General features: G+C 52.7%; 1 protein-coding gene across 1 annotated transcript in view; it reads left to right on the top strand.

Annotated features, from left to right (window-relative positions):
- The first annotated feature begins 4840 nt into the window (after positions 1-4840).
- Positions 4841-21825, top strand: part of LOC120383121 (zinc finger protein 271-like) — a 42064-nt gene continuing 25079 nt past the window's right edge. Inside the window, exons 1-3 of the mRNA XM_039500746.1 lie at positions 4841-5043; positions 13146-13262; positions 13442-14667. Of these exons, the coding sequence (XP_039356680.1) occupies positions 13184-13262; positions 13442-14667 (1305 nt within the window). The 5' untranslated portion in view covers positions 4841-5043; positions 13146-13183. The remainder of the gene's footprint in view (positions 5044-13145; positions 13263-13441; positions 14668-21825) is intronic.

The following is a 21825-nucleotide window of genomic DNA, read 5'->3' as shown; positions in this document are numbered from 1 at the left end:
TTCCCAGCTATCAGCTGGGGAAAGCTTCTGTTTTTAAACATGTAATCCAAGGTAAATTGGTTTGATATAATTACAGTGGTTATCATAGATTCAAGGCCAGAAGGGACCACTGATCATCCAGGCTGACCTCCTGTATAACACAGGCCAGATCCCCACCCAGGGATTCCTACATGCATGCTTTCCATAGGCCACACTCAAGACATAAAAGCAAAGACTTAAGAAAATAAGAATGCCCATACTAGTGTGGTGGTGCATGAACACCCCATCCCTCTTTGGTGTGGATCGTGGGTGTGATAGCACCACGGTTACAGTCTACCAGAATGTCCTCGGACTTGAGATAGTGCTGCTTAGTGTCCAGAGTCAATATAGCAACCCTCAAGTGCAAAGTGGTATGGCCTAGCAGCCAGAGTATATATAGCGGCCCTTGAGTGCAGAGCAGCATGGTCTAGTGGCCAGAGTCAATATAGTGGTCCTGGAGTGCAGGGCTGTGTGGTCTAGTGACCAGGAACCACAACCCAGGGGCAGTTACAGTTGGGGGGGAGGACCTGAGCCCTCCCTGGTCCACCAGCTCCTGGCCCAGGGTCCTGCTAGTAGCAAATGTGTCAGCCACCCAGTCAGGGGGGATCATATTGCAACAGGCAGATGCTGCTTTGCAGGAGGTTACAACTGTCTCCCCTTCCCTGGACCACTTCCTACCCTGCTTCCTGAAGTCATGGTCCATATGACATTGGGGTCTCCAGGCCCTCGGCAAAGATAACCCCCTGGGACTTTGATTCCAGATGGTCAGCCATTGACAACGGGTCTCTAGTCTAGTTCTTGGACTCTCCAGCTCCCACAGGCAAGGGCTGTACCAGCTCCTGGGCTGGAGCCTCCACCAAGCAGCCTTCCTCCTCAGCATTCAGCCTAGACTGAACTGGTCTGCTCCCTTTTATACTGAAACAGCAGTTGGAACCACAGTCTGAGGGGCGGAACTTCCTCCACCCACAGTGTGGGATTAACCCTTTCTCACCTAGTGCGGGTAGGGTGACCAGACAGCAAATGTGAAAAATCGGGACGGGAGTGGAGGGTAATAGGAGCCTATATAAGAAAAAGATCCAAAAATCGGGACTGTCCCTATAATATCAGGACACCTGGTCACCCTAAGTGCGGGGTATGCACACTCCATCACACTGGGCAGACCAATGATCCATCCTGCTCGGTATCCTGTCTTCTTTGACAGTGGCCAATGCCAGGTGCTTCAGAGGAAATGAACAGAATGGGTAATCATCAAGTGATCCATCCCCTTTCGCCCATTCCCAGTTTCTGGCAAACAGAGGCTAGGGACACCATCCCTGCCCATCCTAGCTACCAGCCATTGATGGGCCTATCCTCCATGAATTTATCTAGTTCTTTTTTTAACCCTGTTAGTGTCTTGGCCTTCACAACATCCTCTGGCAAGGAGTTCCACAGGTTGACTCTGCGTTGTGTGAAGAAATACTTCCTTTTATTTGTTTTAAACCTGCTGCCTATTCATTTCATTTGTTGACCCCTAGTTCTTGTGCTATGAGAAGGAGTAAATAACACTTCCTTATTTACTTTCTCCACATCAGTCATGATTTTATAGACCTCTGTCATATCCCCCATAGTCGTCTTTTTTCCAAGCTGAAAAGTCCCAGTCGTATTAATCTCTCCCTAATCACTTTTGTTGCCCTTTTCTGAACCTTTTCCAATTCCTAGATAGATAGATAGATAGATAGATAGATAGATAGATAGATGGGGTGACCACATAGAATCATAGAATCTCAGGGTTGGGAGGGACCTCAGGAGGTCATCTAGTCCAACCCCTACAACATCTACACACACTATTCAAGATGTATACCATGATTTATATAGAGGCAATACGCAGTGATGAGCTGCCAAAATATTAACAACAGGTTCCCTCCTCCTCACCTCCCGAGGGGGGGGTCGTGCCCCATCCAACCCCTCATGTTCCTTGACACCCCCCGGGACCCCTGACCCATCCCCCCCTTCCCTGTCCCCTGACTGCCCCTTGCTGCCCCACCCAACCCCTCCTCGCATTCTCGATGGCCCCCCAGGACCCCTACCCCATCCAACCACCCCTTCTCTCTGTCCCTGAGTGCCCCCACCACCTCATCCAACCCTGCTCTTTCCTGACTGCTCCCCGTGACCCTTGCCCCCATTCAATCACCCTGTTCCCTGCCCTCTGACTGCCCTGACCCCTATCCACCCCCCCACAACCCACCGAACACCCCCTCCCTGCCCCCTTACCACACTGCCTGGGGCCGGGACCAAGTCCACTCCGCCGGGACCACGACCGGCGCTGCGGGGCCCAACTCCCCGAGCCGGGCCGGGCCAGAGCAGGCACTGCTCGGCCGGAACCGCAGGGCCCAACTCCCCAGGCCGGGTCGGGCTGGAGCCGCTCGGCCGGAGCCGCGGGACCCGACCCCCCGGGCCGGCACCGGGGCCGAGCCGCTCAGCCGGAACCGCGGGGCCCGACTCCCCGGGCTGGGTCGGGCTGGAGCCGCTCAGCCGGAGCCGCGGGACCTGACTCCCTGGGCCGGCACCGGGGCCGAGCCGCTCGGCCGGAGCCGCAGGACCCGACTCCCCGGGCTGGGTCGGGCTGGAGCCGCTCGGCCGGAGCCGCAGGACCCGACTCCCCGGGCTGGGTCGGGCTGGAGCCGCTCGGTCGGAGCCGCGGGACCCGACTCCCCGGGCTGGCACTGGAGCCGGTGCCACGGGTCCCGAGCTGGACCGGGTCGGAGCCGCTCAGCCGGGACCAGCTCGAGCTGGGGATGCTTGGCCGGGGCCAGGGGGAGCCGCTCAAGTGGAACTGGACTGGGCCACGCGCGCCGTTCCGCCCCCCCCCCCCCCCGCCCGGCTTACCTGCCTGCTCCTTGTTTTAGGCTTCCTGCGAACATCTGATTCGCGGGAAGCAGGGGACAGGGAGGAGAAGGAGGGCGGAGCATTCAGGGGAGAGGGGGAGGTGAACTAGGGCCGGGGGCCGGGTGGACAGCTGCCCGAGCCTTTGTTAAATTTAAAAACTTTTTAGAACTGGTTGTCCTGGAACAACCGGTTCTAAAAAGGCTTCTAAATTTAACAACCGGTTCATGCGAACCGGTGCGAACCGGCTGGAGCTCACCACTGGCAATACGATATTTTCTGCCTTATTATCTATCCCTATCTTAATGATTCTCAACATTGTGTTCGCTTTTTTGACTGCCACTGCCAGGGCCGGCTCCAGGCACCAGCTGAGCAAGCTCGTGCTTGGGGCGGCAGATTCTAGGGGGCGGTTTCCATCCAATCCTAGAGCAGCACGGCCACTTTTTTTTTTTTTTGCTGCTCTGACCGCCCTGTAGGGGGTGGAGGAGGGGAACGTCCTGCAGCAAACTCGGCAGGGCAGCCAGCGTCCTTCCCTCCCTGACAACCGGAGCAGCTCAGAGCCCTCCTGGCAGGCGGTGCGGCGGTCGGGGCTGCAGGGTGAGCGCTCCGCTGAAGCCCTGGCCGCCCCCCTTCTCTTTCTCCCCCCCCCACTAGACTGGGTGCACACTCTGCAGCACAGGGAGTCCCACTGCACCCTGGCTCCAGCCGCCCTGTAGGGGTTTTTTTGTTTTGTTTTTTCCCCTGCTTTGCCAGACGCGCCATTCCCGCTCCTCCCCCGCTTTGCCGCTCTGTGTTTTTGTTTTGTCCCCCCCCACTTTGCCGCTCCAGCCGCGCCGTGTCTCTCCCCCCCGCTTTGCTGCTCCAGCCGTGCCGCAGGGTTTTTTTTCACCTGCTTTGCCACTCCAGCTGTGCCATTTTTTTGTTTTTGTTTCCCCTGCTTTACCACTTCGGCTGTGCTGCAGGTTTCCCCCCCACTTCTGCTTTGCCGCTCTGGCTGTGCCGTGTTTTCTTTCTTTTTTTTTTTTTCACCTGCTTTGCCGCTCCGGCCGCACCATGGTTTTTTGTTGTTTTTTTTCCCCCTGCTTTGCTGCTCCGGCTGTGCTGCAGTTCCCCCCATCCTGCTTTGCCGTTCCAGCCGCTGCATTTTTTGTTCCCCCCACCCCGCTTTGCCGCTCTGGCCGCACTGTGGTTTTTTTTTCCCCCTGCTTTGCCGCTCCGGCGGCCCCCCCTTTTTTTTTTTTTTTTTTTTTTTTTTTTTGCTTGGGGTGGCAAAAAAGCCAGAGCCAGCCCTGGCCACTGCACATTGAGTGTATGTTTTCTGAGAACTATCCACAATGACTCTAAGATCTCTTTCTTGAGTGGAAACAGCTAATTTAGACCCATCATTTTATATGTATAGTTGGGGTTATGATTTCCAATGTGCATTACTTTGCATTTATCAACACTGAATTTCATCTGCCATCTGCCCAGTCAACCAGGTTTGTGAGATCCATTCTCAACTGTCAGTCTGACTGGGATTTAACTATTTTGAGTAGTTTTGTATCATCTGCAAATCACATGCACTTACTTACTTTTTTTAGTAATGCAGGGTGGGAAGTCAAGCCTAAAACTTGGTTGTCTTTGTCACATGGTGGAATTTAAAATATAGGTATATATATATATGGTTGGTTACAGATATTCTTTTTAGAAAGCTCATATTTTGAACATGATACACAACCACCTTCAGTCACACTATGGATGGAAAATTTCACAACCCAAAAAGAAAATTAAAAAATCCTTTTTTTTTTTTGTTTCCATCCCAGTTTCCAGAATTGGTTTGTAACTGCTCAGGCAGGTCTCTGGCCGGATTCCTGCCATGCAGCACGTCTGTGCCTAGGGCTCCTGAGCTGTGGCCACCAGAGGGCTCTGGCTATTGCAAAGAAGGGAAGATGCTGATCACTGCAACCTCTTTGCTGAGCAGATCCGGGGTTGAGCTTCCTGGGTCACAGCTGCTGCTTCATCTGTAGTGTCCAAAAGCCAGACTGAGCTGCTGCTCCCCAGTGGGGTGTGTGCGGAGAGAGCCCTTCCCTAGCGCCCCTCTGTGCCCAGCCGGGGGGACTCTCTGCGGGGGCTGGAACCAGCCCCGGGCTCTGCCGACACCAGCTCCTGAGCCGCAGACTCCAGGTGAGGGGAGAGACCTGGGTGAAAGGGCTGGAGGTTGGCATAGGGTGACCAGACGTCCTATTATCTGGCCTGTCCCCAGCTATACCCACTGTCGTCCGTCCCCCCCCCCAAAGTCTCAATTTTTCACACTTGCTATCTAGTCACCCCAGATAGGCATCCGCTCCTGTCTGCGAGACCCAGAGCTGCTGCTCTCCTTGACACACACACCCCAGCTCTGCCCCCCTGAGCGCTTGCAGGAGCCGAGCCAGGTCTGGGGAGCGAACAGCCCCGGGCTGGGCCAGGGACCGAGTCTCCCAGCCCGAGAGGAGGGGGCGGGAGGGAGACAGGGGCAGAGCCTGGCAGGACGATCAGTGGGGAGGTCGGTCCCGGCTCCCAGCCCTGCCCAGCCCCATTCCCTGCAGCACCCCGGGGCACATGGACTTTCCTGGGACAAGGTGAGGGGCGGGGAGAGGAAAAGCCAGTTCCTGCCTCTGCCTGGTCCCCGCGCTGCTGGGGGAATGTGCTGCCCGGGGGACAGTGTCAGGGTGATCCCCAAAGCGGCTCCTTGGATTCTGCTCTTTTCTAGCTATTGGTTCAGAGACTGTTACTGCGGAGGGGGGTTAAAATGTCGGTGGGTGGGTTTAGGCCGGTTGGGAGGGGCTGGGTCGGTGCAGAACAAAGTGACCGCTGGGCAGTGAGCTCTGTGGGATATTGCACTTGGATCTCTGCACTGTGCCTGCACTGGGGATGAGAGCCTTTGTCTGAGAGGTGTTCTTTGTTGTTGGGCTTTAGGTGAAAGAGGCCCTGAAAGAAGCAGATTGCAAATGGAGCAAGCTTTGACTTAGCCCCAGGGAGTAACATCATGGCATGGCATGACTGTTTGTTTGCAGGGCCGCCCAGAGGATTCCGGGGGCCCGGGGTCTTCGGCAGCGGGGGGCCCTTCCGTTCCGGGACCCGCCGCCGAAGTGCCCCGAAGACCCGCGGCGGGCCCCCGCCGCCGAATTACCGCCGAAGCCGGACCTGCCGCCGAAGTTCAGCCCGGTCTTCGGCGGTAATTCGGCGGAGGGGGGCCCCCGCCGCGGGTCTGCGGGGCACTTCGGCGGCGGGTCCCGGAAGGGAAGGGCCCCCCCGCCGCCGAATTACCGCCGAAGACCGGGCTGAACTTCGGCGGCGGGTCCTGCTCCGTCTTCGGCGGTAATTCGCCAGCGGGGGGTCCTTCCGCCCCGGAGCGGAAGGACCCCCCGCCGGCGAAGACCGGGAGCAGAAGAAGCTCCTGCGCCCGGCCCCGCAAGAGTTTTCCGGGCCCCCCGGAGGGAGTGAAGGACCCCGCTCCGGGGCCCCCGAAAAACTCTGGTGGGGGCCCCTGTGGGGCTCGGGGCCTGGGGCAAATTGCCCCTCTTGCCCCCCCCCTCTGGGCGGCCCTGTTTGTTTGAAATGATTGTATTAGTCAGGAATGGCAAAGCTCCGAGCAATCGACTTTACCAGCTCAGCCTCTAGAAATATATTGGTAGGATGACTGGGTTTTGTACGTACTCCATACCTAGAATGTTAATGCTACAAAATATCATAAAAAATTGCTGACCCCAAATGCTAAAAAGTCATGCACCACAGTCCAACAAGATGGATTTTAAAATCATGTTAAAAAAAAAAAACTAACACAGATTGGATTCTTTTTATTTATCTTTTGCTTTTCAAGCCTTTAAAGAATTGTGTGTTCTCTCCAACCACAAGGGCTGGAAACTAACAAGAAAGCAAGCTAGCTAGCTACCTGAGATTCACAGGTGAGCACAAGACTCCAGGAACTGGGGCTGTATGAACTCTAAATAGTGTGAGACTTGCAGTAATACAGTATCACCAGAGTTGAAAACATGATACAGAAGGATCGATCCCAGCTCTCACTTGGAAGAACTTGTGTTTTCTAACCTGTGATCCAGTTTGTGGTGGTTCGATGTAGTTACAGTAAATATTTGTTATCACCAATTTTAAGGCCAGAAGGGACCATTGTGATCATCTGTCCTGTCCTGCTGCATCACACAGACCAGAGCTCCTCACCCAGTAATCCCTATATCCAGCCCAGCCAGCTGGTATTCTGTTCTGATGCTTCACTGTGATCACACTCGTCTCATTTCCTGTTTGAACTTACTGACTCCCAACTCCAACCACTGGATCTTGTTTTGTCTTTATCTGCTCAAGTGGAGAGCCTTGTAGTCTCAGAAAGCTTCTCCCTGCATAGATACTGTCTTCGATCCCCCTGTTTTAAGGAGCAGAGTTTTTAACTGTCAGTGTAATTATCTATGGGAACCAATTACCTAGGGAGCAGATTCTCCATTGCTTGGAGTCTCCAAGGGCTAAAGCCCAAAGGGACTAGACTCCACGTTGGAACCAGTGCTTAAAGTGTGTGTGCCTGCCGGGGGAGTGAAGCATCTCCAGGGGTTGCAGACTTGGCAAAAGACTTTTTTTCATACATTTTCAGGTCAGAAGGGACCATTGTCTGACCTCCTGCACAGCACAGGCTAGAGAACTGCCCCCAACTAATTCCTAGAGCAGATATTTTAGAAAAATACCCAGTCTTGATTTAAAAATGGTCAGGGATGGAGAATCTACCACAATTCTTGGTAAGTTGTTCCAGTGATTAATTACACTCACTGTTAGAAAGTTACACCTCATTTCCAGTTTGGGTCTCTAGCTTCAACTTCCAGCTGTTGGTTCATGTTAGACTTTTCTCTGCTAAATTGAAGAGCCCATTATTAAATATTTGTGATATACCTTGACTTTAGCAAAGCTTTTGATAGGGTCTCTCATGGTATTCTTGCCAGCAAGTTAAAGAAGTATGAATTGGATGAATGGACTATAAGGTGGATAGAAAGCTGGCTAGATTGTCGGGCTCAACGGGTAATGATCAATGGCTCGGTGTCTAGTTGGCAGCCAGTATCAAGTGGAGTGCCCCAGGGGTCGGTACTGGGGCCAGTTTTGTTAACATCTTCATTAATGATCTAGATGATGGAATGGATTGCACCCTCAGCAAGTTCGTGGATGACACTAAGCTGGGGGGAGAGGTAGATATATTGGAGGGTAGAGATAAGGTCCAGACAAATTGGAGGATTGAGCCAAAAGAAATCTGACGAGGTTCAACAAGGACAAGTGCAGAGTCCTGCACTTAGGACGGAAGAATCAGTTGCACTGCTACAGGCTGGGGACTGACTGGCTAAGTGGCAGTTCTGCAGAAAGGACCTGGGGATTACAGTGGATGAGAAGCTGGATATGAGTCAACAGTGTGCCCTTGTTGCCAAGAAGGCTAACAGCATATTGGGCTACATTAGTAAGAGCATTGCCATCAGATTGAGGGAAGTGATTATTCCCTTCTATGGCACTGGTGAGGCCACATCTGAAGTATTGTGTACAGTTTTGGGTCCCTCACTACAGAAAGGATGGGAACAAATTGGAGAGAGTCCAACAGAGGGCATAATTAGGAGGCTGGGGCACTTGACTCATGAGGAGAGGCTGAGGGAGCTGGGCTTATTTAGTCCGCAGAAGAGAAGAGTGAAGGGGGATTTGATAGCAGCCTTCAACTACCTGAAGGGGGTTTCCAAAGAGGATGCAGCTCGGCTGTTCTCAGTGGTAGCAGATGACAGAACAAGGAGCAATGGTCTCAAGTTGCAGTGGGGGAGGTCTAGGTTGGATATTAGGAAACACTGTTTCACTAGGAGGGTGGTGAAGCACTGGAATGGGTTACCCAGGGAGGTGGTGGAATCTCCATCCTTAGAGGTTTTTAAGGCCTGGCTTGACAAAGCCCTGGCTAGGATGATTTAGTTGGTGTTGGTTCTGCTTTGAGCAGGGGTTTGGACTAGATGACCTCCTGAGGTCTCTTCCAATCCTAATCTTCTATGATTCTACATCAAGATGCAGCTCCAATGCCTGTGATAACAGAGCAGTTGGGACCAGGAAATTGCCAGGTGGTAGTTTGCCAGAACTGTAAGGCAGGTTTTCTAATCCTTTAATCGTTGTCATGGCTCTGCTCTGAACTTCCTCTAATTTATCAACATCCTTATTGAATTATGGACCCCCAAACTGGACACAGGATTCCAGCAGCTTAATGAAGCCGGGTCTCTGAGGGACACACTTTGAGTGCTGTCTTACCAAAGCTCCTGTTCTCAGGTTACGACAGGCCTCCCACTTTTCTTAGACCACTTTCCACCTGGGTTGCAATGCCTGATGTACAGGTGGAAGGCACAGGCCTGCTGCCTAGTGGAAGGCACAGGCCTGAGTTAGGCACCACTGCACCATTCATTGTACAGTGAATGGGGAGAGTAAGGCAACTAGGAACAGGCTCCGCTAGCAGGGAAACCAGCCTGAGATATCCAGTAGGAAATGCTGAGAAGAGGGGTAAGTCTTTAGCCCTCTCTCTCTAGGGGACACATAGGTGCCTAAGTCCTCCCCATTCCCTCTGCTCAGGATTCACAGCTGTGAGCCCTCACCTGTTTTTCAAAATATTGAGGAATGGTGCCTCTAGCCGAGGGGTTGGAGCACTCAGCCAAGGTGAGAGAACTGAGCCTGGGTCACCTGTCTCAGCCTGATGGGAAGCATAGACTTTAATTACGGTTTCCTGCCTCTCAGGGAAGTGCCCTGGCCATGGGGTATTCTGGCCAGTGGGCTCTCCGTCTCGCCTGTTGCAGCTGCTCCACCATGCATCACTATTTAAATATCCATTGGGCCAGTGAGAGGGTGAAACAGTCTCTGCTGCCCAGTGGTTAGTGTGCTCATGGGGGAAACCCAGGTTCCGGTCCCCCTGCTCAGGGTGCAAAGGATGCTGCATTAATGGAGAGCCTGGTGGGGAGTTTGAGCTGTGTGTGGGACAGGCAAGGTACTGTCTTACAACTGCTATGCAGAAAGAAGTGGCAAGAATTAGACAGAGCCTGGGTGCAAGAACCTAGGGAGACTGTTCAGCCCATGTCAGTCTCCCCCAATTCCTCCCAGCTCCTCTCCTGACCTCAATGTTTCTCAACAGCCAGCTGGCTCCCAATCCCCACCATTTCCCTAATTGGCTCCCAGTCTCCCCCATGGCTCCCAGTCTCCTTGCCCAGCCAGTCCCAGCTTCCTTCTCTCCACATCCAGTCCCAGTCCTTGTGCCAATCTGCTCCTTCCCCGCTCCTACCCTGACTGGTCTGCCTTTGCTCCAACTGCGTTCTAATCATACAACTTCCTCCATGGTGCTGCGTGGGTGCCTGAAGGGGGTCACTGAGAGTGTAGGGAAGACAGGCTCCCTGTTCTCGGTTCTGGTGCCCAGCCCCACCATGTCCTGGAGCAGCAGTTGCAGGGAGAGTCAGGTAGAGTGTCACAAACTGCTGCCTGTCCCAGTTTGCTACTGGTATTAATATCTGACACAACAGGTGTATCATTCTGTGCTACCCTGTTAGAATTTTCTACCTCCATCCCCTGGGGCCAGTGGTAGCAAATTCTGGTGTATGGAGGTCTCCCTGTCTCAATTTGTTACTCCTCACCTTTCCCTGGCCCTGTGTGCTTGCAATGGCGTTTTTGGCTTACATTTGCCATAACTCTGGCCCACAAAGCTGGCCCTACGCACTGGAGTGGGTTCAATAACAGTGCTGCCATACAAAGGAGATGTGAAGGGGACCGAGAGACGTTGGGTTTTATTCCATAGATTTGTAGTCCAGCATGCACCCCACCTGAATTTGCTGCGTTAGGTGCAGCTGCACTGACTGGTGGAGGGGTTAACTGGAGCAGGCTGGCGGAGCTGTCACTGTGATAGTAGGAGGGGTGCACGACTTTACTCAGAGGAATCAGTTATGCCTCATGTCAGCGCTGAGTGCTGTAGGTTGGGTTAGAGGCAGCGCACAAGGGTTTCTTTTTGCCATGGGGACAGTCAGCAGGCTGCTGGCATACACAGCAGTGGGCTCCAGGGATTAGTGAGGCGTACGGGAGCTGGGAGGGAATGGGGCTTGTTCAGTTGCTCTCTGAGGATGGTGCATGCACAGTCTGGCCAGCATTAAGAGTGGGGAGAGGCTTGAACATGCTCAGTGAGGACGAAATCTTCAGCAATTTTAGCAGCTAAAACCGAAGAAGTCTCTGCTGAGCATGTGCAAACAGCATTTTTCAAATACACATTATTATACATAATATACATTAGCCAATTGCGGGTGCATTTTCCCGAGCATGGCAAAAGGCACCCTCCCCACCCCTGCCCTGGACACACAAGCTGCATTACAACACCCTGCTCCGAAGCATGGGGGGCGCTCAAGCTTTTCAAAGAAAAGAGTGTCCACATTTTTCAGCATGGGCAAAACCACCTATTTTTTTCCTAGCCTCAGTCTCAGAAATGGCTGGACTGTTTTGGCTCAAATTTTCCCAACTATTTCATCCTCGGGCAGAGATCTCGCATTGAAAACATCAGGCCAAACAGTTTATGTTTGGCAAAGTATAAGCCACTGAAAACACTCTCTTAAAACATGGTGCACTGGGCAATCTTAATAATAGGTGGTGCTGTCAGCCCAGCTTATGATACAGGAGAGCCCAGCTGCTCTCCTGTATAGGTGTGTTCAGGTGGCTGGAGGCTGAACGCTCTGTGAACTTCATTCCTCTGTCCACAGAAAGACCCTGTGGGGAATTGGGGTGAGAAATGGATAAAAGCCACTTCTGAAACCTCCCCACTCGCCCTTCTCACCCTGACAGGCTGCAGGATAACGTCCAGGTTTCACTCCAGATCAAACCATCCTCCAGGAGTCAGGGACAGGAAATGGCTGCAGAGCAGCCGGCTCAGGTAGGGGATGGTCACGGGCTGTTGGTGGGAGGTGGGAACAATGAATCTGAAAGAACAGAAGGTGCTGAAAAGGGAATGAGCTGCTGAGATGTATTTAATAAGGGGCACTCAGGGTGCCAGTAACTGAGCGGGTGGGACTGTGGCTCACTGAGTGGGGGATTTTTGCTATTCCAGGAGCTGGTGACCTTCGAGGAGGTATGTGTGTATTTCAGTGAGCAGCAGTGTGCTCTGATGGACCCAGGTCAGAGAGCCCTCTACAGGGATGTCACGAGGAAGGGTTCCTGTCCCCTCAGGTGATAGAATCTGTGGGGTCCCTGAAGCAGCTGGCTTGGGATCTACTCGAGGTCCTTTTCCACTCCCTTAGGTTTCATGGGGATCAGCCCCACAGTGTGTGTGCATGTGTTACAAAGAGTGACAGTCCCTTTCACTCCCATTCCCCTGGGAGAGGAGATTCAAGGACGCACCCGTGGTTAGGGCTGGTCAAAATATTTGCAACTGAACAGTTTTCCGTCAAAAAATACCATTTAATCAAAATCAAAATGTCTCACCAGAACGTGTCCATTTCAATTAATTTTTCAATGAGAGAAAGTCAAGCTATCTCACTTCGACTAGGCTTGTTTGCACTTTTATAGGCATATGTACATTTTAATATTGTATTATATTAGAGAATATTATGTATGTATCCTGTTCTGGTGCCCACAATTCAAGAAGGATGTTGATAAATTGAAGAGGGTTCAGAGAAGAGCCACAAGAATGACTAAAGTATTAAAAAACCTGCCTTATTGTGATAGACTCAAGTAGCTCAGAGAGAAGAGAAGGTGAAGGGGTGACTTGATCACAGTCTATAAGTACCTAGATGAGGAACAAATGTTTAATAATAAGCTCTTCATTCTAGCAGAGCAGAGTCTAACATAATTCACTGGCTGGAAGCTGAAGCTAGACAAATTCAGACTAGATATCGGGTGTACATTTTAACAGTGAGAGTAATTAAGCATTGGAACAATTTACCAAGGTTCATCATGCATTCTCTATCCCTGAGAATTTTAAAATCAGGATTGAGTGCTTTTCTATCAGCTCTGCTATAGGAATTATCTGGGGACAGTTCTCTGGCCTGTGTTATACAGGAGGTCAGACTAGATGAACACAATGGTCCCTTCTGGCTTTGGAATCTCTGAATCTGCGATAGTGACACAACACATCCGCCAGCAGACATCTGACTCTCCCAGAGCATGTCCATGGACCTTTCCTCCCAACTTCCAGCACAGAGTTGGGGTTTAAATCACGTCTCTATAATAAATATTCTCTGGCTGTGTTGCAAGCCCTGATCTTGCCTGTTCTTTCCCCCAAGCCGGATTTCCCGTCACCAAGCCTGATGTGATCTCCTGGATGGAGCAGAGGAAAGAGCTGTGGACCCCAGATCTGCAGGACTCTGAGGAACTGGAACTCCTGAGTGATGTCTGCACAGGTGAGGAATTGGTTACATCAGCCAGGAAACCATCGCAACAGGAAGGATGATTTGTGGCCAAGAAACTCTCTCCTGATTTTTCTCTCTAGTAGTTATTTGGGGTTCTTCCTCCCTCTCTGAGGTTCCCTTTCCCCCCAGCACAGGGAGTGACTCCTGTCTGCATTCTCTCTCTGTCCCAGCAGGTGATGGTACGGGGAGTGAGAGCGAGGAGGAGACCCCTCAGCAGGAAGATCCCAAGCCAGGGAAACCACATGGCGTGGTATCAGGAAGAGCCGAAAGGGACGTTTCCCAGAGTCCTGAGCAGGGAAACCCTCGAGGGACAGGAAAGAGCAGATCATCCCACCCGGGCAGAGGTGTCAATCAGCTCAAAGATGTCGGGGAGCGGCCCTACCGGTGTGAGGACTGCGGGAAAAGCTTCAGCAGCAGCTCAGCCCTCATCATCCACCGACGGATTCACACTGGGGAGAGACCCTACAAGTGCCCCGAGTGTGGGAACAGCTTCAACCAGAACTCGGCGCTGATCGCACACCGGCGCATCCACACTGGCGAGAAGCCATACGAGTGCCCCGACTGCGGGAAGCGCTTCAGCCACGGCTCCACCCTCATCAAGCACCAGCGCACCCACACAGGCGAGAAGCCCTACCAGTGCGAGGAGTGTGGGAAGTGCTTCAGCATCCGCTCGACCCACGTGCGGCACCAGAAGACCCACACAGGCGAGCGGCCCTATGTCTGTGGAGAGTGCGGCAAGAGCTTCAGCGACAGCTCCTACTTTGTGCAGCACCAGCGGGTCCACATGGGCGACATGCCCTACGCCTGCCGGGACTGCGGGAAGAACTTCATCTGGAGCTCAGCCCTGCTGCGGCACCGACGCATCCACACTGGCGAGAAGCCCTACATCTGTGGTGACTGCGGGAAGAGCTTCAGCGAGAACTCCACCCTGCTGCGGCACCGACGCATCCACACTGGTGAGAAGCACTACAAGTGCACCCAGTGCGGGAAGAGCTTCAATGACAGCTCCTCCCTCATGCGGCACCAGCGTGTCCACACTGGGGAGCGCCCCTACCAGTGCCCCCAGTGTAGCAAGAGCTTCGTGGACAGCTCCACCCTCATCTGCCACCAGCGCACCCACACCGGCGAGCGCCCCTACACCTGCCCCGACTGTGGCAAGAGCTTCACCGAGAGCTCCACCCTCATCACCCACCACCGCGTGCACACAGGAGAGCGGCCCTACACCTGTCCTGACTGCGGCAAGAGCTTCAGCCAGAGCTCCAACCTCGTCACCCACCAGCGCATCCACACTGGCGAGCGCCCCTACGCCTGTGCCCAGTGTGGGAAGAGCTTCTACCGTAGCTCGGACCTCATCCGACACCACAGGACCCATACGGGGGAGAAGCGCTATAAGTGCCCTACTTAGATCCAGCTGAGCAGCTCTGGGTATCTGAGGGGACGTGGCTCCCTGCAAGGAGAGCTGATCTTGTGGCCAGCATACACGGCTGCCTGCATGAGCACTCCAGATGGAGGGCACATAGTGAGTGAGACATCTGCATGTGCCAGGGCTCTGTTTTCACAGCTGTATGTGTGAGCCCTTTTGGACAGAGGGCGTATGGTGCATGAGTCGTCTGCCGAGGCACTGTTCTCTCCCTCACCACCTTCTGAGAGTTCACCCTCAAGAGTTTGTGCAAGTGAATTTGCCTTTGATGCCTCCTTATTGACTTCTTTGTTGTTGTTGTTGGTAATGGAGTCAACTCAGGAATCACTTTGGTAAATGTTTTTCCATCCCGGCCTTTTGCATAAGCTAGTTTTCTGAAGCAACAATCCTTCAATAATAAGTTAGTGGGGTTTTGTTGTTGTTTTTCGAAAAGTAACAAAGAGCCCTTGTCACTGTGACCTGTGAGGAGAGAGAGACTGTGCTGAACAGTGGCAGTTTTGCTGTCAATGCTGACATACTGTTTTGTGTGTGAGTCCTTGGACAAGGGACACATGAGGCCTGAACCCTTTTGATATGTAGAATTTGAGGCCCTTTTCCTTCATACGTCTCTGCATGCCAGAGGATTTGAGCAGCGGAAGCTTTCATGGTCAGTAAGTTCCTGTGGGTGTTGGATTTCAGCACTAAGAAAGGGGTTCCCCTTGGCCCTATCACTCCACCCCGTCCCCCAAGACAAAAACAACATACAGCCCTGGGCCACACACCCAACCAGCTGACACAGTCCCTGAGACACTTCTCAGATCCTCATGGGTGTCAGCAGCTCAATCCGTATGGTGCCTCTGAGACCTGTGTTGGTCTGTGCTGAGCTCTCAATCATTGCTTGGACTGAGAAGGCATTGCATTGCTCTCGCGTCCAGATGGCGGGGGCTAGGCATTAGCTGTTCTGTGCTGGAGGCTTCTCACCGCCTACAGCATCGTGCAGATATGCCCTTATGGGCTGAGCATTATTTAGCAGGGCTGGGCTGGTGCATGTAACCCTTGGACTGAAGAGGAAACTTCAGCACATAGGGCCAGATTTTTTAAGGTATTTAGGCACCTAGTGGGATTTTCAAAAGCTTCTAGGTACCCAGCACCCATTGACATCAATGAATTTCAGGTGCCTAGGCTTGCATGTTCATGGCCTGCAGGGTCAAGTCAATGCATACGAGTGCCTAACTCCTTTAAGCTCCTTTGGAGGGCCCAGCTATAATTCCTCTCTGCACAGAGGGCCAGCACAAAGTCTATGCACTAATCTAAGCACTGATGTCTGCAGCTGAAATCAAACATGGGATGCTGATTCTCCAATGTCTAGCAAGAACTGGTCTCTGAGGACCTAATCCTATCTCTGTGTGACTTAGAGCCACTATCTGCTGTAATGGGGATCCAGAGAGGAGACCCCAAAGTTACTTCTGATGGGGACAGAGGAGTGCGAGCTTAGAAAGGAGCAGATTTAGGCGACTTCATCCCATGAAGTTTTATGGGCCAAAGCACCCACAAGCGAGGCCAGATTTTCTGACTAGCTCAGTGTGCAGGATGGTCTACGTACAAGCTGAACGCTGTTGGAGATCTGGCCACTTGTTATGTAAGTAGCAAATGTTAGCAAAAAATAATTCCCAGGGTTATTAGGAGTTTTTTTAAATAAAAAAGCTACCCAATAAAAAGTGTGGAAACAATGACTCAGGTCATGTGCATCAATGTAGGAATACACCTGCAGTTCATACACTCTGTAACAAACACCTGTGCGGGGGTGCTGGCGGTAGGGACACTACTGGGACCCAGGATTATCAATGGGGATCCCTGACATATAAGTGGTCTGGGGCTGATGGGAACCTGGCCACAGGGAGGCTGCCTGGAGCCCGGAATGGCAGCAGGAAGCACATTGCTCTGGGACTTTGTAATTACATTATATACATCAGTCCTGGAGTAGAAGTGGTCACAAACAGCATGCAGGGAACCCCCTCTTCCCTTTCCCCACCCCCTTCAGGAATCTCAGTGCAAACTCCAGAGTCTGTTTCCCCAGGAGCAAGCCTTCCCCCAGAAGTTACTAGTTAGAGAGATGAAAGCAGATTGCAAGCTTCACCTAACTGCTTGCCCCTCCCTGCACAAAAGAAACCACATCACAGACTTAACAACAGAAGAACATTTCTTCGAAGATGCATGCCCCAGGAGGGCCCAGGAAAGGAATTAGTAAGCCCATCTGTAACTGGGCCAGAGTGACGGTTATGGATTCAGTCATTTCTGACCCATTCCCCTTCTAAGCAATTTTGCTGGGGAGTCACAGACCTGGAGTCCGTAGCAAGAAGGCTGGTTGTGGCATTGCGCTGGGACCGCTCTCTCAGCCTCCCTGTATCACCTCAAGCCAGTCACATAATCTGTATGTGCCTCAGTTTCCCTGCGTGGGGGTAATGGGGGGTAATAATCCTGCCTGCTCTGTTTAGACTGTGAGCTATCTGGGGCAGGGACCCTCTCGGGGTCTGCGCATCCCGACAATAGGGTCTGGTTCTCAACACCTTGAGGTGCTCCCGTAGTACAATTCATAACAATCACCCCATCCCAGGCACCCCCGTCAGGGCTGTGCACAAAGTCCCACAAAAGCTGTTTTTTCAGACCATTGATTGGTCCCTGTCCCAAGCATGCATTCCACCCTGTAACTGATTGTCAGACATCCCAGAGTTATCCCAGCAAATTCCCTGGCTGTATTCAGTCAGTTCCAGCAACGTCTCAACCTCCTCCCCAGGCTGCCCAAGCTCAGGCAGGTGCTCTTCAGTGCCTGGGGGCTCAGCTCCCACAAAGCTGGGAAGCTCGCCACTCCCATGAACCAGGCCCCAGGGGATACTTACAGGTGAGTTTAGATATTGTGGCCACATCAGCACTGGCCTCCCCTCTCCGTGGATCCAGCCAATGGAAATAAGGAGACACTGGGAGTCTGGGGTGTTTCTGTGGGGACACAGGATTGCCCCAGAGGATCCCTCACAGCAGAAGAGTCCCAATGGCCCAGCGGGCTGCCTGGAGCCCTAGGTAGCAGCAGGCTTGGGTGTATTGGTTCTGCAGGATCCTCTCTGTTCAGGAAGAAGACAGAATCTGGAAAATCCAGGGAGGAGCATGGGGTGGTTGATTTGCTGTAAACTTAAGCTCCAATGGCTCAGAAAGCCCCATTTGTAAAGAAGCAAGAAGGGCCATGATGTTTGAGGGAGGACTGGTTGGCACCGCTGGAGCTGGGAGAGGGTAGGTTCCCATTTGTCCCCTGTGTTATTTGTGGTCCCACTTCCGGCTGTTCTGGGGCACCTGGGCATCAGGCGAGATTGTGTCACAGCAGTTGAAGAGTTTCAGGGACCCGTCTTCTACCTGTGAGTGAGTTGCGGGGCAGGGCAGGGGGTTGCAATCCGATACTTCTGCAGGGAAGAGCTTTGTTGAGGAAAAGGGAAGCAACGGTACTTAGGGAGAGATCTGCATTAATGCCCCTCCGTGCTCAGCCGGGGCTGGACTTTCTCCGGGGGCTGGAACCAGCCCCTGGGGCAGCCCCGGGCTCTGCCAATACCAGCCCCTGAGCCGCAGGTTAGGGGGAGAGACCTGGGGGAAAGGGCTGGGGCCAGTGTGGTTTGTGTCGTTACACCAGACAGGAAAGTGACTCTGCACCAACAGCCCCTCTTTGCCCCAGCTCTGCTCCCGGGTAGGGGTCTGCGAGTCCCAGAGCTGCTGCCCTTCCTGACCCTCCAGGCTTTGCTCCCTGAGCACTTGCAGGAGCCAAGCCAACTCCGGGAGAGTGAACGCCCCGGGATCAGACCAGAGAACGAGTCTCCCAGCCCAAGGAGAGGGGGCAGGAGGGAGATGGGAGGAGAGACTGGCAGGGGCAGCAGGAGCAATCAGTGTGGAGGGAGGTTCCTGGCTCCCAGCCCTGCCCAGCTGCATTCCCTGCAGCACCCTGGGGCAGATTGACTTTCTTGGGACAAGGTGAGGAGCAGGAAGAGGAAAAGCCAGTTCCTGCCTCTGCCTAGTTCCCGCACTGCTGGGGGAATGTGCTGACTGGGGACAGTATTGGGGGATTCCCCAAACAGCTCCTTAAATTCTGTCCCCTGCTAAAAACATAAATGTGCTCCAGAATCTTAACTTCACTTTAAAATAAACAGTATGCCCACCAGCTCTCATGTATGCAAAGAAACCCTTGAAAATGTGAAGGGAGTGGGGCTGATGCAGATTTCTCTGCCTGAGCTTGAAGCCAGCCTAAAACAATAGCAACAAGTGGTGGGAACTGTCCCCCTTCAGGCAATAATCCTGTCATAAACATACAGCTAAGGGTAGCATAAAATCCCTTCTTTACCTGTAAGGGGTTAAGGATATCAAATAACCTGGTTGGCACCTGACCAAAAGGACCAGTAAGGAAAGAAGATACTTTCAAATCAGGGGAGGAGGAGGGGTTGTTTGTGCTCTCTTCTTTGTTCCCTCTTTGGACAGAGAGAGAGACCAAGCAGGTAAAACATCTCCTGTAAACATACCTGAAATGATGCATCTAAAATTACAGAAATTGTAAGTAATGGCAAGGAAATGTGTTAGATTGTCTTTTGTTTTAGCTTGTGAATTTTCCCTATGCTAAGAGGTAATTTCATTCCTGTTTTGTAACTGGAAAGCAGAGTCAGAGGGGAATTCTCTGTGTTTTAAATCTTTTTATTTACCCTGTAAAGTTACCTTCCATCCTGATTTTGCAGGTGTGATTTTTTTACTTTTTTAAAAAAATAAAAGTCTTCTTTTAAGAACCTGATTGATTTTCAGTGCTCTAAAAATGCAGGGGTTTGGTCTGTGCTCACTTTGTAATAAATTGGTTAGTATATTATTCTCAATCCTCCCAGTAAAGGGGGTGAAGGGGGTTGGGGAAATATTTTGGGGAAACAGGGACTCCAAGTGGCCCCTTTCCCTGGAGTTTTGTCTAAATTACTTGGTGGTGGCAGCAATACCATCCAAGGACAAGGAAAGGATTTGTGCCTTTGGGAAGTTTTAATCTAAGCTGGTAGAAATAAACGTAGGAGGTCTTTCATGCGGGTCCCCCACATCTGTACCCCAGAGTTCAGAGTGAGGAGGGAACCCTGACAAATCCCTAAAGGCATCATTTAGATATTGCAGCAGTATTAACTGCCTGGTTTAGCTGGAACATAAATCTAATCTGCATCCCTGTTGCTGCGATGTGGGGTTGGAGATCTGGGATGGGGGGTAGTGTCACACCCTCCCTCAAGGGGGAGGCAGATCAGCACTGTATATTGCTAATGCTGTTGCTAGCATCACAGGGCATTTTGGGGATGGTCAAAGATGTGAGTATGGAATGGAAGATTCCTTTGCAGTGTTCCTTTGCAGAGGGGGAAGAAGGAAGAAAGCAGAGAATGGGTTAACTCAACACTCCAGCTCGCTCAGTCAGAAAATAAGGCACTGACTCCAGCCCATAGCCACAGTTCACAGCTGACGCTTGGCTGCCTGCCGACAAAGATGGGAGTCTGGAATCCAACAACCAACCATGAGAAAGGAAGATGCAGCTAAATAGACCTGCAGAGGCAGCCCATAACAAGTGAGACAAGCAAAGGCCAGCACAAAAAACCCTCCAAAAAACAACAAAGTCTAGCCAGTGTGTTTTGGGAAAGTTAAGGAGACCACAAAAAGTCGGTTTTAACTGGTACAAAGAGCATCAGGAGCAGAGGTCCCTAAACAAAACACCCCCAAAGGAACACAGGACTTAAAAACCTTCCCGAAAGCCAAAGCAAGCCAGAGATCACAGCGGACTCCGCAGGGCCGCCCAGAGGATTCCGGGGGCCCGGGGTCTTCGGCGGGGGGCCCTTCCGTTCAGGACCCGCCACTGAAGCCCCCGCCCCCGGCGCGGGGCCCCTCTGAATTTACCGCCGGCCGACCCGCGCGCGCTGGCCTGGTCGGCGGGTAATTGGCGAGGCCGCGGCCCGGGTCTTCAGGACGCGCGGCGGGGGGCGGAGAAGGGCCCCGCCCCGCCCCGACCCCAGAAGCCGCGCTGCGGCGGCGTCGCGGCTCCCGCTTCAGCGGTAGTCGGCCAGCGCCCCCCCAGAGCGGTCCGGAAGACCCCCGCTGGGACCGCGCGGCGAAAAGCTCCGGCGCCCGGCGGCGCGGCAGCCGCGCACCTGGCCTGGGTGAGTGGGGACCCGCTCACCCCTCCCCCAAAGGTGGGGGGGGGCCCCCGGGCCCGGGGGGGGGGCTCCTGGCCGCCCCCCTGCCCCCCCCCCTGGCCCTGGGACTCCGGGCAACCTGGGCCTAGGACAAGAACTCCGGTCCACCTGTCCCCCTCTTCTTCTGACGTTACACCCAGGCTTGGCCAGCCTTGGGTAGTGCGGGTGTGAGTATGAAAGTGGGTTAGGGCTTGGGGGCACTAACACTTTCTTCCTTCCTCTGAGTGATGTGGGGAACCCCCCCCCCAGCGCACTCTGCTGTTATTTTATTATTTTCTTAATAAAGCTTTAAAACTTTGACACTTGGTGTGTTTCATCATCTCCTTCCCAAACAATACTGTAGCCTCAGCCTGATCACCTGATGCCTCAGGCAGATTGGTAACAGAAATCTGTCACAGTGGGGGGTGGGGGGGTGGAGTGTAAAATAGGACAAGGAGCCCACTTGTTTCTGCCCAGATTACTGGGGGAGGGAACTACATCCTCACTGCTCCCAAAGAAAGTCCTGCCCCTTCGGAGCCTGCCCACACACAGGGATAGAAACAAGAGATGCAGCCACAACCCTGACTCCTTGGTCCCCAAACTGCTTCCTAACAGTCCTCTGGGGCAGGGAGACAGTTCCCTGCCACAGAGATCTTACTGCTGGGCCTCCTGACATTCATGACCAGGACTCCTAGTTTACTGTGGAAAAAAAAACAATCACAATTCTCCAATAAAAAAACCATAAAACTCCAATTTTTTCTGTGATTAAAATGAAAGGCTGAACTTTCATTTCCCTAGCCCCAATATATATAGGTATCAGTTGAACCCAATGTTTTATTGATATACAGCGGAATCCCATTTATCTGATCTAACTGGGACCGGGGCCAGATTTGGATCATCAACAGGGGCTCAGACTGTCAGCAATAGGAGGCAGGGATGAAATATC

Source organism: Mauremys reevesii, linkage group 15, assembly GCF_016161935.1.
Source record: "Mauremys reevesii isolate NIE-2019 linkage group 15, ASM1616193v1, whole genome shotgun sequence".
In the NCBI taxonomy this organism is placed as follows: Eukaryota; Metazoa; Chordata; order Testudines; family Geoemydidae; genus Mauremys; species Mauremys reevesii.
Note: the sequence above shows the minus strand (reverse complement) of the source record. Positions and strands in the feature narration are given on the sequence as shown.